The following is a 16,979-nucleotide window of genomic DNA, read 5'->3' on the forward strand; positions in this document are numbered from 1 at the left end:
GACTCTAGAAAGGACTTTTCAGCTACACTAATGATGTGTGTCGCCACTGAGCGGGCCTGAAGTGAAAGTGGGTGGGCCCTGCCCACCACCAGTGGCTACGCCACTGGGATTATACAGTAACAGGATTGGGGACATTTAAAAAAAAAAATCATGCTGGATCTCCATTCCCGTCCCACCCAGAAAAACAAAAGGTGGGAGCAATGCCCACCCACTCCTGACTCCAGCACTGCTGTCATTCAAAATGGTGGTACCTCATTCTCTAGGCAGTCGGTCTACTAAGCAAACACTAAAAGGGCAATTCTATATCTTGGTGCCTCGTTAAGTACCTTGATGCTGCGCACTGAGTGCCAATTGTATAACATCATGTCGGTTTAAGATCTTATGGTATTCTCTGTCACACCATGGCACACTTACGCTCCACCCATGTGTATGCTCCCTCACACTTAAGCGCCACCTTGTAGAAGAGCATATAGTGCATTTGGTCACATAAGTGACACTATTTGGTGCGCAATTATTCTTGCAAGTTGCACATAACTGCACATGTGTGCCCCGTTATAGAATTGCTTTTCACATTTGTACCTGAGGAAATGGAGGCTTAAATGATTTAGCTAACGTAATAGATAATCGGTGGGATTTGAGCCCTGGCTCCTAACCACTAGGCTTCCCTCCTACTGTCTTGTGTTGTGCTTTTAGAGACTCCTAGCCAGTACTGCAAGGGCGTAGCTATGGGGGGCCACGGGGGCCTGGGACCCTACAAATTTCGTCCAGGCTCCTGGTTTGGCTGGCGGGGATCCCCAACCCCTGCCAGCCTAAGCCGCTTTCGCTGCCTGCCCCCTGCTCTTCTTTCTTCTTGCTCCTCCTGGGCAAACTGACGCTGAGCTTCAGCGTGCACAGGAGGAGCAAGAAGAGCAGGGGGCAGGGAGCGAACGTGGCTGCGCCGGAAACTGGCACTGAAGAAAGCTTCAGCTGGTGGGGGTTGAGGACCCCCGCCAGCAAAGGTATTTGTGAGGGGAAGCGGTGTGAGGGGGGGAGCGAGGCGTGGCTGCGGGGCAGCACTCAAAATGTGCCCCCCCCCCCAACTTCGGGCACTGGCCCCCTTCCACCATGAGGTCTGGCTACGCCCCTGCAGTACTGTATAACGTTTTACACCATATAAGTCTTACTAATGTGCCTACCAGAGTTGCCTCTGAATTGTTAAAAATCTGATAGGTTCCTTTTCTTTTTTCGCAGATTTTTACCCAGGTCCACCTATGGTCAATGGTGCTGTGGGTTACATACACCCTCCACCACCTCCCTATCCTGGGCCCATGGAACCTCCTCCAGTCGTCGCCCCAGACCTGCCTTCCACACTTGCAGGTCAGCTTCCATCTCTGGCATTACTGAAGGGGTGTTTGCCTTGTCAAAAATGTTTAAGGAATCATTTTAGTAATATATTCATTCTTTTTATCACTTTGGAGACTGTAGTGAAGTACCTGCCTTAGCCAGGATCTTTCCTCACAAATCTCACATTCTTGTTCATAAGCTATTCTGTCTTTAGTAAAAGCAGCTTGGGCTCTCGTTTTGAAAGGGTAAGAACAGGTTAAGAATTGGATTGTAACTCATTAATTAAGAATACGTAACATGAAGCTGCCTTCACAAGTAAAAGGCAAAGGAATGTAAGATCTATGTAATTAGATCATTTAGGGGTCCTTTTTTGTAAGCTGCAGTAAGCACTAGCGTGTGCTTACCTCAGCTTAAAAGGGTTTACCACAGGATGTGCTCAGGTGTCCTGCAATAAGTTCTCAATCTGCACATGCTGTCCACGTGCTAACAAATATTTTATCATGGAGGGGGCATATCGGGGGGCAGAGTGGGCGTTTTTGTGCTAATCAGTTATCATGTTCATATAACCACGCACTAACTGATTAGCATAGGATTACCATGGGAGCCCTTACCACCTACAAAATAGGTGTCAGTAAGTGCTGCCATGGTAACTGGTTTTTGTTTTTTTAATGGTGGCCTGCTATTGACAACATTAGCACATGCCATTAATGGAACAAATCCCTTGGAACACGCTTATTGTAACAAGTGTTTGGTTAAGGCCCATTAAGATTGAGAGAAACTGATGACTGCCTGTGACTTTACAGTCCAGAGGTGTAGCTAGGTGGGGTACCAGGGGAGCAACCGCTCTCCCAAATGGACTTGCGCTGGCACCTATTGTTTAGGAAGTCTGTTGTGCTTACACAGTGCGCGCAGCGCTTCCCCTGGCATCACAACCTGGCTATGCTTCTGGTATCAACATCCTCTGGCTGGACACCTCCTATTCCTCCTTTCGTAGAGCCCTGAAGACTCACCTTTTTGAACTTTCTTTTGGGACGATAGCAGTCTGTTCCTGTGGAGGGAGATTGCCTCTAGGTTTGACTGATTTACTTCTTATGTTCTGTATAGTTGATATGAAAGGATTAATTTTAGAACACTGTGGTGTTGGTGTATGGTCTCTGTGTGCCTGTTCTTGTCTTATGTAATGGCGTTTCTTTCCTATGTATTTTTTTTCCAAGTTTTTAGTAAATTCTACTTCTATTCGTGTTTTATATACGGCCAACTCTCCCTAAGGATTCAGAGCAGTTTACAAACAGAATGTGCTTACAACATATAAAGAAAGTGTATATTACAAGCTATCATCTCTAAATTGTTTCAGACATTTTCAGATAGATTGTAACTCAAACAGAAATATCTTTAAGGCCTTTCTAAAAGCAAAATATGTTGGTATAAGTCTAACATCTCGATTTGTCAGTGAGGTAAGCAGTATATAAATCAATAAACGGTATGTACCTATGTAGTAACTGTTTTGTCTATAGTACTATATTTTTCTTATAAGATTGTGATTTCTTTTCTATTGTGTGTTTTGTTATTTCATTTTATGAATTGTAAACCACCTTGATGGCATGACACTGTGGCAGTATATCAAATAAAAAAGCAGAACTTGAACTTTGAACAAATTTGAAAATTGGTCATTTGATTGCTGCAGTAGGAAAAACTTGCGTAAGGGCGTGCTAAGGTCACTTTATACTGCAGTGTAGTAAAAGGATCCTTTAACTATTGAGTTTTCTTCTACACAAAAAATGTATTACTACTTATTGTCAGCTGGAATAAGAACTTGCATACATCATGCCAAAGTATAGTTTAAATGGATAAATCAGGCTTGTAGACAAAAAGGGAGCAAGATGGCGGCACCTTGAGTCCCTCGTGAAGGTTCTGTCTGTGCTTACTGCATTTTCAAGGAATATTCTTACTTGTTTCCTCGATTTACATTATGCCTCATACTAAAAGAAAGGGATCCGTGAAGGTCGGTCCCCCGTGGGCCAGAACTTCATTGCCGGCGCAGTCAAGCATGGAGAGATACGTAAAGAGTCAATCCACTATACTAGAAGCCGGAGAATCTCCCGCTGAGTCCCTAGCGCAAGGAGACGCTGAGACCCTGTGACTGGATACAACATTATCCCCTCCGACTCATTCTCCACCGCCGCAGCCAATCGGACCCGACCAGCGAGGCGGGACTTCCACCCAGAAAGGAGAAGGAAGTCAACCACATCGGGGGCCTGAGGCCGGTGAACTAACTGAGTCCCGGCGAACGTTGTTCCCCGTGATGAAACCAACAACTACAGAGGTTACACTGGAGTCTGTCTGGCATAAACGCCAGCAAATGGATCAGACTGTGATGAACTCCGCGGGCCAAATAGAGACTTTAGTGAGTACCATACAAGATCTATCTACAATGCTAGTAACGATGAAAACAGAAATAAATGAAAAAATAAATCTTCTGAATACTGATGTTAATAAGTTGAAAAACTTCTGTACAACTGATTTAAGGATAATACCTTGTTACATCGAAAGATAGAACAATTTGAAAACTATAATCGTAGGTTAAATCTCCGATTGTTGAACTTTCCTCGAACACCAGTTTATACCCCTCTTGAAATATTTAAACGATACTTAATTGAAAATTTGAAATTTACCGCTGAAACCATTCCGCCGTTGAACAAGATTTATTATTTGCCTAATAAAAGGAATAAAGAGGTTTTACGAGCTTTACCTCAAGCTCAAGGAGAATTGAATATCTCTGATATTCTGGAAACATCTTTAACCTCAGTTACTGAGAGACAAACGTTACTGGTATCATTTATCTTTGATCAAGATCTTGAGGCAGTGAGAAGACTAGCTTTAAAGAATTTACAACCTCAGTTACTGAGAGACAAACGTTACTGGTATCATTTATCTTTGATCAAGATCTTGAGGCAGTGAGAAGACAAGCTTTAAAGAATTTACAAACTCCTTTTTATGGAGAGAAAATATGGGTTTTCCCAGACGTGACCAAGCAAACGCAGGAGAGAAGAAAAGCTTTCCTTGCATTAAGAATGGAGACTATTGCTTTAGGTGCAACATTTAATTTAAATTATCCCTGCAAATGTAATATTAAGTATCTGGGAACTAAATATGTTTTCTTTCTTCCAGAACATTTGAAACAATTTGTTGATCAAAAGAAATTATGAGATCCGCGGGGTTTTATATGTGTTTGACCCATGATTAGAGGATGTTTGTTAAATATTAGTGGATAATCGTGTTAAGCCTTTTCCTATTATATTATGGATTTTTTTCTTTAAATCTCATCGCCTGAGTTGGGCTCCCCCCCTCTACTATTGGTGGTCTAATACAAGATGTATATTATTTGCTTAAACTGGATTAATGTTTAGAATTATTCCTGTCTGAATTTTCCTGTTCAAGATGAATACGCTTGTAAAGATTATAAATTCACAAATAAAAATTAAAAAAATAATAAATGGATAAATCATTCTGATTTTCAGCAAACCAAAACGCATAAGTTGGCTATTTTACTGCTGAATGGATTACGTAAAGCCCCACTCTGGTCCACCCCAAATCCTATTCCAGTTTTAAATTGATAATTTCTACCATTTAGTGACTAAACAGCTAAAGTTACCTGTTTAAGTGCTTCAGTGTTTTTTGTTTTAAGACTTATGCAACAAGTGTCTCCATCAACTGCATAGTATTTCTGCCTTCATTTTTATGGGGTGGACAATTTTTTAAAACTGTTTCCACAGGAACTGGACTCTTTGAAAATTGTCCTCCCTGGATGTGGGTATAAGTGCACATGTACACTTTCCTGCAGGAAGAAGGGTTGTATTTTCAAAAGTACCTGTTCTATTCCAGTCCACATAGGTACTCAAAGAAAATGGAAGCACAGATATATACAAATAATTTTTTTTTTCTTTAGGAAGTTCTCAGTGAAACTACTCGTACTTTCAGTTTGCAAAATCTACTGGCAAAAATTAGCTGTCAAAGTTTGCAGCTATATGGTCATGGAACTCTGGGTCACAGTACTTTTAGATGTTATATCCTTCCCAATCACCATGGTTTCAAGTAGTTTAGAAAGACATAAAGAATCCATTATAGCAAAAACCACACTATCATTTTAAAAATAAGACATACAATTATTAAGCTTAGATAATGAGGTGGCCTTATAAATGAATGGTGAGCATTGGATGGGGAGTCTTTCTGGATGGAGGAAAGGAGAATTTGATGGGCTGCCTTCTGATAGGAGGTGTCATGGCTTGGTGGAGATAGTGGTGATATTCATCTTCTGAATGAAAATTATGAATTACAGGATTTTAGGTTGACCATATCTTCTATCCATTCCATTAGCCTTGTATTATACATTGATGCCAAAATATCATTCAGTGCAGGAAATAGAGCTGGCCAGATCCTGATAACACCAACTGTACAAATTAATGTGATGGGAGACTCAAAAAAAGGGGGTTGTATCAAACTGACAGGAATGTGCAGAAAATAGGAAGTATTATATCAGTAGATTTTTAGTCTCCCACACATCCTGCATGAAAGAAATGTGCATTTACTTGTGTTGTTTGGCTTTGGTTCAGGCTGGTTTATGTATTCATTGTGAGTTTGAGATCTGATGCGTGCAGACTCTTACAAAGTGTAGTAATGCAAGGTGTACCCAAGCATCAGAAGTGGTCAAATATGAACCCTTAGCTCTATCACACTGTATTAAGGAAATCCTATTCTTTAAATCACAACTATAAAGTAGTATTTACAGCTTGGTGTGATGATGATTCTTTTGTACATCCAAGTTGTACAAATAGTTTTTTTGAGAGATGTATTTCTTTCAGGGTGATGGTTTTATTACATCTACAAATGAGTTAGTTACCGCACACTGCATCCCTGTGTTGTAAGTTTGACCGTTTACAATGTTCTAACGTATAAAAACATTGTAATGATTTTATGTTGGAACATAGTGAGACAGACCAGTGGCCCTGTTTCCAACCGTGGCCAAGCCAGGTCACAAGTACCTGACAGAAATCGGATTAGTAGCAACATTCCATGCTACCAATCCCAGGGCAAGCAGTGACTTCACCATGTCTGTCTCAATAGCAGGCTATGGACTTTTCCTCTAGGAATTTGTCCAAACCTTTTTTAAACCCAGATATACTGTTAGATACGTAACCATCTCTGGGGAAGACGTGACTAAAGTCTCTCATCCGAAATGTTGAAACAGGATGATTTTTCATGTCTGCAAACGTGACATGTTTGACCTTTAACTTTTTTATCCACATAAAAGGATGGTGTTTGGACTGTTGTATTACAGATTGTTTGCTCTAAAAGAATTTTAAAACCTCATTTTTCTGCTTCTGATGATTTTAGTTATCTTTTACCAGAGATGGTCAAATATATTGGTCACGGATAATATTGGGTATCGCATTAGATTGTTATACCAATAACATCCTGAAGAAAAGGCCTGTGAGTTCTCAAAAATTCTTGTATTACAACAGCATTTTTTTATTGGTTCTTAATATGATTCTGGTATTTTTGCAAATACAACTATTTTTATATTTTCACACAGAAAAGCCAGATGTGTCTAAGCCTTACTTTTGTGTCTGGTGCCAAGATTTCATGGCCTATTTAAAGAATGTATGTGCAAAGGGAGGGTTGGGGGATGGTGCTGGTGCAGTATTTTCCAAGATAGCCATTACTGACACTCCTTGAAAAGAATGCACCAGTTACCAGCTATTAACTTGTGAAATATGTTGCTTGATGTGCTCAAAGAGGCTGAAATCTTTGTTTACAAAAAAAAATGGAGGTGGGATGGGGAGGACTTCTAAGACTAGATGGCCCAGTCAGGGACCAGTATCATGCCCCTAAGGTCATATCACTTGTCCATCCCCTCTGGTTACAAAGCTCTGCAGTGGCCAGAAAGCAGTAAATGCGAGAATTAATTAAACTTTACATGCACATACAAGCCATATGTCCTATGTGGTAGACACATAGTCCTATGTGGTGTGCCTGCAATCAGGATATCTGATTGCAGGCACACTGGCTGAATTAACATGCTCTTTTTTGTGCCACACCCACAGGGCTCTTCATTGCATAACTTTGGTATCTGTCATCCTTTTTTACTACTACTACTACTTAACATTTCTAGAGCGCTACTAGGGTTACGCAGCGCTGTACAAATTAAACAAAGAAGGACGGTCCCTGCTCAAAGGAGCTTGCAATCTAAAGAACGAAATGTCAAGTTGGGGCAGTCTAGATTTCCTGGGTAGAGGTGTGGTGGTTAGGTTTGTATTTTATCACTATGATGATTATTATTTTTGTGATATAAAGTAGGGTGATCATGGCTCTCTGTTCCAGCATCGCTGGATGTGATCTGTTTGTTTGTTTTTTGTTATTTTTTTTATCTATAGCTGAAGCAAAGGCTGCTGAAGCTGCTGCCAGCGCTTATTACAGCCCAGCTAACCCTCATAATGTCTACATGCCTACAGTAAGTTTACTATTTTGTGTGATTTGATTTTCTGTGCAGTGCAATATGCTCTGTACTCTTGGTTGCTTTTTATGTTTTTTTTATGTTATTGTTTGTTGACTAGGGATAGTTTCAGATGAGCTGAATCTGTAGTTTACAAGGTCTTAGGATGGCAGAAGACTGTGAATGGATGGAGTCTCCACACTGATCGTCTTCCACCTGTCTGTCTATTAATGAACTGGGTGCCTTTCCTTCTTGACTGTTATTTTTGTATATGCAGAAGAAAGCACAAAGAAATATACCCTTCCAAGCTTAACTAGACACGGTGTGTTCTCATTCACAGACTGAAAAATAGCAAGGATTATATTTAGAGGTCTTGGCTATTGCTATGCTGTTGGACACTGCTAATGCATAGACACAAACTTGCTTTTGTTTTCTGCTTTTTAGAGCCAGCCTCCTCCCCCTCCTTACTTCCCACCAGAAGACAAGAAAACCCAATAAACTGAGAGAAAGTGCCCTCCATGGCATGGCTCATTCTCCCTTGGATGAATACAGAATGATCTACAGCTGGTTTTCATTTCCTGAGTTACCATTTGGACATTCGTTTTTGGATATTCCTGCTGTTTCCATCACCACCTGTTGGAGCTGACACACCTCCTTCCTTTTCATGTTATAAGATCCTACAATACCATTATAATCTCCCTTTCCTGCTGATCATAGAATGGACACTTAACTGTTTGAATTGATTGACAGAGAACTTTCTTCTAGTCCAGACAATTTCTGTCCTCATTTTCCCTGTACTAAGATCTGCTTGGAAGTACTTGTAGTAGAGGTTTACATTGTCTAGCAATGTAGTGGCAGGGGACATTGTTCAAGGAGTGAAATATAGCATAAAGATGCACACATTGGAGGTAAGTTTATAAAGCATTTGCTATGGGTAAAAGAAGTATTAAATGCAGGAAATGGTTATTATAAATTGCTCGGGAGTAGGTACATCAGAAGATAGTGGCTACTTCTGCAGTCTATGCATAGGTGTTCCTGGGTTGTGTAATTTGATGGAGTTAGAACAGGGTTTCAGTGTGCATGCATGCTTTAAGCATGTGCACATGTGCTTTATAAAATGAACACATTTATACCTGCTTTGAGCAGGTGTAAATTTGTGTGCTATTTCGGATACTTCTTAGAATCCCGTTTTATAAAGGCGCATAGATTCCTATGTTGCTTTTGTAAAATAAGCATTTTTTATACACACAACACTTTGCAAGGGTCCATAGAACTCAATTATAGCATGCATTGTGACTGGTTTGTGAACTGCATTCTAACCAGAAAACAGGAAATCAGTGCTGTAGCCATGACAAAGCAGGGGCCCATCCACTTTGGGTCTAGGCCCACCCAGCAGCGGCGCACATAGTTGGTGTGGTCCCACCCAGAAATGGACTTCTTGCTACACTACTGCAGGAAAATGGTGATCTATCTGTAGAAACCAGAACTGTTGGGCCCATGCTAGTGCAGCTCTGGCCACATGAGGGTGTGGTGTTCTGTCACATCCGTATGCTTTGTAATGCTGGGGACTACAGGACCAGAAACAGAAGGAGGTATACTTAGGCCACAGAATTAGAGGTTCTCTCGGGACTGCAGAAAGGTGGCTAAAAGCTTGAACACTTATGGGTATGAGAAGGACTAGAAATGCTCAGGTGGGAGGAGGAAAGAGAATCCTTTTGGGTGGTGAGATGAGGAGATTTGGCATCATTGTTCTGCATATGGTTTGCAGGTGTCGGTATGCATTTTTTGTGACATTCTCAGATTGAAGTATTTTTGTTCATTTTAACTACTAGAAATGTCTTTGCTGCTAACGTTGTGGTGGAACAAAATTGTGATAGAACCACTACATCACTTGAAGTGTCCTCTTTTTCTTTTTAATTGGAAGGTACAGAACATCAAGACTATTGGATCACTTGATTGACTGAAATAGGAGTTATTTTGATAGTAACCAGATTTGGGTTTAGCTTATGCTAAAGTGTTCACATTCCTGATGCAGGTAGATGCCACAGGCTAGCTCACTGTCTTAGAAAATTTTAGTTCTCATTTCCAACACTTTGGTGAGACTTGTGGTCTCTTGTCATACAGATGATAGAGAGCGGTGGTTATATGGTGTTGGTGAGCACCACAGGGAAATGTGATCTTGGAAGTACATCTTCAAAATAAGATAATGTAGCTAGTAAAAAGAGGATTATTTTTTATTTTGGCTTTGATTACTCAGGAGGTTGGTGCTTAATTTTTCAGAGCTCCTAGCTGATTTAAAACGAATACATATTTCACACCCTCATTTAATACAAAAACAACGAAGAAATGTTGGAATCTGACAAAGTGGACTCTTGTCCTTTAAAGTCATGTCTCGTTAATCAGTCCATATAGTTCCACTGGTTTTTGATAGAGTAGTTAAACAACTGATCCCATCCACTGGATGTGGAGGCATGAAAGGTATGTGTTTTATTTGAAAATTTGTAAAATGTGACAAAATATGCTAGGATAAAAAAAGGAAGCTTTCAATTAAAAGCAAAAGAATTGAAGCACATACATCGAGGAGCCAGCTTCTAAAGGTCTGTGGGTGATGTCCCTGCATACTTTTTTTACATAGGAAAATATGTACATGTGTGCTCTTGGATTTGAATATTATTTGGGGAAAAGGTATCCAGAGATATTTCTGCAGGTATTTATTTTAAATCTACACATGTTGCATTCTCCACCCTGCGAATGCCCTCCGCTTAGTGCTGGTAAAAAGCTTTTAAAATTGCCCTCTTCAGAGTCTTAGCAGCTAATAAGCGCTGCTGGTTTAAGCAATGAAACATGCACTGAAGATCATTTGCACCATTGCCCTTTTGGTGCATGCATACCCTTGATTACCCCCTTACTACCTGATGATACTTTATTCTTAGATTCTCTGTGTAAAGGTCTGCAGCAAGGTATGAATCTGTAGTTATGTACTTGTCTTGCAACAGTAACTGCAGGGCTGCTTTTAATTGATGGGATTCCAGTGGATCTTTCTAGAATCCTGTTTATTTTAGTGGTAAGATTTGAACTATGCTTCCTTTCCCATATTTGCATAGTTTATCAGATTTCAACTGGTTCCACGTTTGGGATTTTTAGTAGTAACTCAAAGGAAGGAAAAAACTTCTGCAGTCTGAGCTAATCGTGTTGTTGACCCTTTATTCACTAACATGCCGTAACCCACAATAACCTTACTGAAGGGGACACAGGTCTCATTTTATCCAGTGATGCCTATTCACTAAATAACTCATGTTAATGCAGGTAATGTGTATGTTATCACACATTAGTGAAGATGAGCCTTAGAGCCAAAACATCATTCAAAACAAAACTTATTCTGAAACGCATTTTCCTACATCTGCAAAACATGATCAGAATTAGATTTTTCCACTTGGGTTGCAGCTTCTAGGTTATGTTTAAAACATTTACATAACAAAATTACATTGGTATTGCTGAAGTTGATTTTATCTATTTTGAGGACTCCAAGGCAATATAGGATAGGCAAATTTTTGGATCCAAGGGCCATTTTGGAGGCCTGCCCAAGGGGGGGGCGGTCATTGAAGGTCCCCCATTTCCCCAATAAGTGCAAACAGTTTCAGGCTGGGGGGCAGAGGGGAGTGGAAAAGGGCCAGATGCCCAGAGTTACATGCTGAGAAGGGAGATCTGAGAGAGTTGCACAGTAGCAATATCACTTCAGGTTCAATGCAGAAATACACGTGGTAAATTAACGAGAAAAAAATACCATGGTGTGCAATAAGCATGTAAATCACTGCTGCATTAAAAATGCAGCAGTAATCTGCATCTCCATTGCAAAATGTCACGCTTCCTGTAAGTGTGTGGGCAGTGGTTGGCTCAAGCACTGACGGTGACATGGTGACATTTAAAAGAGAGAGAAAAAAGCATACCATGGGCATTCTGTATCAGGCCCCCCATATATAAAAAAAATTCCCTTGGCATCCCCCTCCTCCATCCCCCCTCCCACAAAATAGATTCCCCTGGTGTCTAATGGCACCCACCCCCTTTTACCCCCAAAAATAAAAAGGTGGTGCCCACACTACTAAATAGAGGTAAAATTCTCCTATTTCGCAGACTTACTCCACTTGGTACTTCATGGAGTCTAGTGTTTCCATTTTCAAACATGTGCCCATTCCACCTGCCTCTTTCAAAGGTATGGGGATCTGGAGAGTCTAGGGGAGATGTTGGGGTGGGAGGTTCTGTTAGACACTGATTTTTTTTTTCTTTATTCTCAGGGGAGGGATGTCACTAGACACCAGGGATTTCTGATTTCTTTTTTTTTTTTTTTTTTAATCTGGAGCAGGGGGAGTGGGTTGGAGGGAGGGAGGCCACCAGACTATCAGGGATGTTTTTTTGGAGGATAGGGCTGAGATATTAGCTTTTCTGGCCCATGCAGAGGGGGAGCCAACCCTTCTATGCTGGTAATTTTCTCGTGTTGTGCTAACATGCTCCTTTCAAAACCTTTCTACATTGGTTCAGATTAGCTGATATCGGTGGCGTTCCTGGCCTGGATGGCACCCGGGGCAGAGTGCCGATGCGCCCCCCCCCCCCCTGGCGAAATGACACCCCCCCCCCGGGTGCACGCCGCGGCGCGCGCCTGCTCCTCCGAGTTCGCTAAACTTCGTTCGTTCGCTGCAGCTCCCTCTGCCCCGGAACAGGTTACTTCCTGTTCCGGGGCAGAGGGAGCTGCAGTGAACGAACGAAGTTTAGCGAACTCGGAGGAGCAGGCGCGCGCCGCGGCACCCCCCAGCGGCGTGCACCCGAGGCGGACCGCCCCCTCCGCCCCCCTTTGGTATGCCACTGGCTGATATCCTGTTTACCATTTATTTATGGTGTATGCCAATGGACACCCCAGAAGCTAACTTTTGCGGCCAACTTATTCCTGCATTGCAGGCTTGCATACACCTCATGGTAAAAATGAGATGTTACCTGTGTTAGTTTTTTTCATTGTTACCCCCCCCCCCCCCAAGTTGGAAGTGGTATGCTAAGACTTCAGAGAACATTCCTTATGGGAGGTTACTGTATTGTTGCAGTTTGTAATGGGTTATTTATTGAATGAATTGTACTTTTTTTTTCTGATGATTGAAAGTGTACATGGACAAATTTCCTCAGATTCTGAAAGTTTTCCTTCATTGCTCAGATTTCTGATTTTCATTATTTTGTTGTTTCTAGCTCTTAATGGCAGCTGAGCTATTTAATGACAATTCAAAGGCATTGTAAGGGTGCAGTTTCTTTTCCCAGGATGCCTATTGTGCCACTCCCTGGACTTGAGCTTTGTACTGTAGCATGGCGAGGATACTTGTGACTTGCAGCCTACTAGCACATAATGAAATTCACTCCAGGTCCCTCCTTTCTTCTGATTACTTCAGAATTTTTGCTTCTGTGCACTCATTTGTCATTTAAACTACAGTAATATAAAATACGCTTTTGAACAGATTATTTTAAAGAAGTTAATTTTATTTGTTAATGTGACATAATTAGTACTTGGATGCATACTATGTACTGGAACTGTGAATTAAAAGTCAGTGAGCTTTAATATCTTGGTCTCCTGTGTATACGTACATGACTGTTTGTGTATATGTGTACTGTTGTTACAAGAAATGATTTATCTTGGGGGAAAGAGCTCTAGAGCACTCGCTAATGTTTACAATTTTTAATATATATGTATATTCTCCACCAGTTGCTGATTAAAGCAACAGTAATCACAATTGTAATGAATTAAATATTATCTCTGTTGAAATGCAGTGTCCTGCGTTTTCAGATTTAAAGTTATGCACCCAGGAAACAAAGAGACTATAAACTTCAAAAAGGTTTATTAAGCTATAATATGATTAATGCAATCATATAAATAAGGTTACAAATGAGAGAGAGTTCTTTTAAGAGATCTTTACAGATAATCTGTACTTAAGGTAGCAAATCTAGATCAAAAGTTATAACTTACAGAACAGTCTTTGTTGTAGGATTGTTGAAGCTGAGAGAAAGTCTTTGGAAAAGTTCTATTATTCAGCAGAGTGATGAGCACTGGTCAGGAGCAGGGCTTCTGCAGTGATGGATGAGTTGCAGTTGAAGAGAAGCATCTGCAGAGAAGAATCTGTGTTGCAGTTGAAGGGAAGCATCTGCCTGTCTGGAACAGCTTGTATCTTTTATATCTTGCAAGCTGCAGGAAGCCATTCCACGTGAATCTCTGTCTTGGTTTCCTGGTTTGCACACGACCCGGAGTAGTTGCAAAGCATTGTGGTATTTTGGTCTCATGTCTTATGACATCACAAGACTTGCTGTCTGGATTTTGCTGACAAATGGTTTATGTAGTGCAAGGTTTCCTGCTTGAATCTCTGTGATAGATACTCTGATAAGATTTGTCTGGGGTGGCCAGCAGGTGTCCTTTGTCTTTAGTAGCTGGATTTCACACCTTTCCCACCTGCCTGTCTCCTTGCCTCTACTGGTTACCTTTGATATTTGTTGTGTTGATCAGCCAGGCTTTTTGATCAGAGGAAGAGAGTCAATTTAACCTTGAGGAAGTCTCTTACTTGAGAAGTCTTTTGTTAAAGAGGGAGAAAAGGGGGAGGTGAGGTCCTTGCAGCAGTACCTTTTGTCTTTTAAATGTTCCCAAAGGGAGGGGGAAGAGGGCTTTGGAATGAAAGCCAGTTGCATCTTCAAATATTTTTAAAGCTGTAATTTTGTATTGCTATATATATATATATATATATATATATATATATATATATATATATATTTGTATCTGATTCAGCACAATCTGCTCAATAATTCTGACACCATGTTACACTGTGAAGCTACTCAGTTTTTCAAATCTTTATAGCATGTGTAACAGATTTCTCAGCTCGGGGTTGAGGGTGATCCCAGAGGCAGTGGTGTCTAGCAAAATCCTTCCCCCAAGCACACAGACTAGAATAAGGATCCCATGATGGCTGTCTATATAAGGAGCGGTTAGTATCTGAGCAGGCACAATAAAGTCACACTGAAGAATGAGAGGGAACCTGAGCGATAATATAAAACTCTCGTTAGGCTCTCCCAGACTGTTAAAATGATGAGGCAGAAAGTCCATAAAAACAAGGTAAGGTAGTTGCAAAACGTATCAAAAATGTTCAAAGGGTTAACAGTACTTGGGCATTTTCGATATGAAGTCCAAATCCATTTTTGGATGTTTTGCAAAAAAATATCCAAAAATCCAGTGCCAAACATGGTCATTTTGAACGAGAAAAAAGTTTTTGGGTTGAAAATTGCCCTGTTTTAGACGTTTTTGTACTTGGTGTACCTTTCTTTAAGGACCATTTTCAAACGCAAAGCATCCAAAGGAAAAATGCACAAAAACAGACCTTTGGGATGTCTGGCAGCCCAGCAGTTTTACTAAACTGGCCACACAGACCATTCCAACAGAGCAGTGGGACAGCCTAGATGGCGCTGCAGTGAACTTCATATGAAAGGTTCCACATACACATCACATCATAACCACCTTATATTTATTTATTTATTGGGATTTATTAATCACCTTTATGAAGAGAGTCACACAAGGCAGTATACAGCAGGTACAGTTTTAACATAGCACAATTCGGCACCGAGAAGCATCGGCGCCGGGAAGACCACTCCCCCTCCATAAAGGAGGTACCAATTCACCTGTCTCCTAGCAGCTGAGATCAAGCTCCCATGTCGACCCCAACTTTTCCCGGTGTCTGCCCTCAATGAGCACATCTGGGCCTTGCTCCCTGAGCTGCTGGATGGCCTTATGCAACAGTGTGCATTGGGGGTGCTAGCCCTGCCTCCAGTTGCGCCCCTCCCCTGGTTCTTGACCTGAGGTGCGGCCTCTGCCAGCGCTGCTTGCAGCCACTACCACCCAAGCCGGCACTCCCTTGACAACGGTGGAGAAATTTTTGCCAGTCGACTTCTTGATGCCAATCTCACGGACATAGTTCCTCAGCACGGAGGCAGGTTCAGTCTCAACAATCCCATCGGGAGATACTGTCTTGACACTGAAGAAGAGCGCTCATGGGATTCAGAGGAGGTTTTCTTACAAAACCAGAGAAATGCACTAATTGCTAATGCTTAATTTGAGTAAGCTAATACTAACAACAAATTGCACTAGTATGAAACATTCAAAGAAAGCTGTAATTCTATTTTATTGGAGAAAAGCTCTCAGAAACCAAAGGGCTGCAATCCTTGGTTGAACACTATTTCTTTTATTTACCAGTGTTTAGTTTCTATCATCGGGCTAAAACTCCATATTTTTTTGTGTTACCTCTTATGGAGCAACAAATTCCTAACTATTAATTATGAATTAGTGTCCAAATCTCAAATGCAGCTTATTTCAAACTTTTTCACACTGAGAACATTGTTAGAACAGCACTTAACTTTGATTGTTCTACAGGGCCACCGTTTCACCCCTGTCAGGCTTCTTCAGGAACAAGTGCTGCAAAATGTCAACATGAAATTATTTTCATTTGCAAAACTTTCACTTCAAAATGGCGCTATGTTAGGAATTTGTTGCACCATAACTGATAAGACAAAAAAAATATGGAGTTTTAGCCCGATGATAGAAACTATACACTGGTTGATAAATGAAACTGTGTTCAACCAAGGATTGCAGCCCTTTGGTTTCTAAGGGCTTTTCTCCAATAAAATAGAATTCAGAGGACAATCTCAGATACTTTTCCTCGGGCGAGTCTTATAGTATTCCCTCTCAACCCTCCCCTCCACCTGAAAGGAGAAAGTCTCTGGAGAGCCTTTCATTTCTATCTTTTGTAAAAGAAATGGCTGATGCCATTCCATTTCCTTTGGAAGTGGAGGATGAGCCCAGGGCCAAGATGCTCGAGATCCTGGACTACACATAGCCTCCTAAGGAGGCTGTGATTGCATCTCTCCACGAGGTACTCCAGGAAGGCCTCGGCAGGAACTGGGAGTCCCTTCTGTCGGTCCCTGTCATGCCCAAGAAGATTGACACCCAATACCAACTCCACAGTGCACCTGGTTTTGATAAGCCTTGGTTGCCTCACAATTCCATGGTGGTGGAGTCCGCTGTCAAGAGAGCCAGGAATTCCAGGGACTATGTCTCTGCACCCCCAGACAGGGAAGCTCAAACCGTGGATTCTTTTGGGAG

General features: G+C 41.3%; 1 protein-coding gene across 2 annotated transcripts in view; it reads left to right on the forward strand.

Annotated features, from left to right (window-relative positions):
- Window positions 1-12,406, forward strand: part of WBP2 (WW domain binding protein 2) — a 37,175-nt gene extending 24,769 nt beyond the window's left edge. For both annotated transcript variants that reach the window (XM_030208240.1, XM_030208241.1), the window contains exons 6-8: window positions 1,231-1,356; window positions 7,755-7,831; window positions 8,258-12,406. In XM_030208240.1, the coding sequence (XP_030064100.1) occupies window positions 1,231-1,356; window positions 7,755-7,831; window positions 8,258-8,311 (257 nt within the window). In that variant the 3' untranslated portion in view covers window positions 8,312-12,406. The remainder of the gene's footprint in view (window positions 1-1,230; window positions 1,357-7,754; window positions 7,832-8,257) is intronic.
- The last annotated feature ends 4,573 nt before the right edge of the window (window positions 12,407-16,979 follow it).

The sequence above is a fragment of the Microcaecilia unicolor genome, chromosome 6 (assembly GCF_901765095.1).
Source record: "Microcaecilia unicolor chromosome 6, aMicUni1.1, whole genome shotgun sequence".
In the NCBI taxonomy this organism is placed as follows: Eukaryota; Metazoa; Chordata; class Amphibia; order Gymnophiona; family Siphonopidae; genus Microcaecilia; species Microcaecilia unicolor.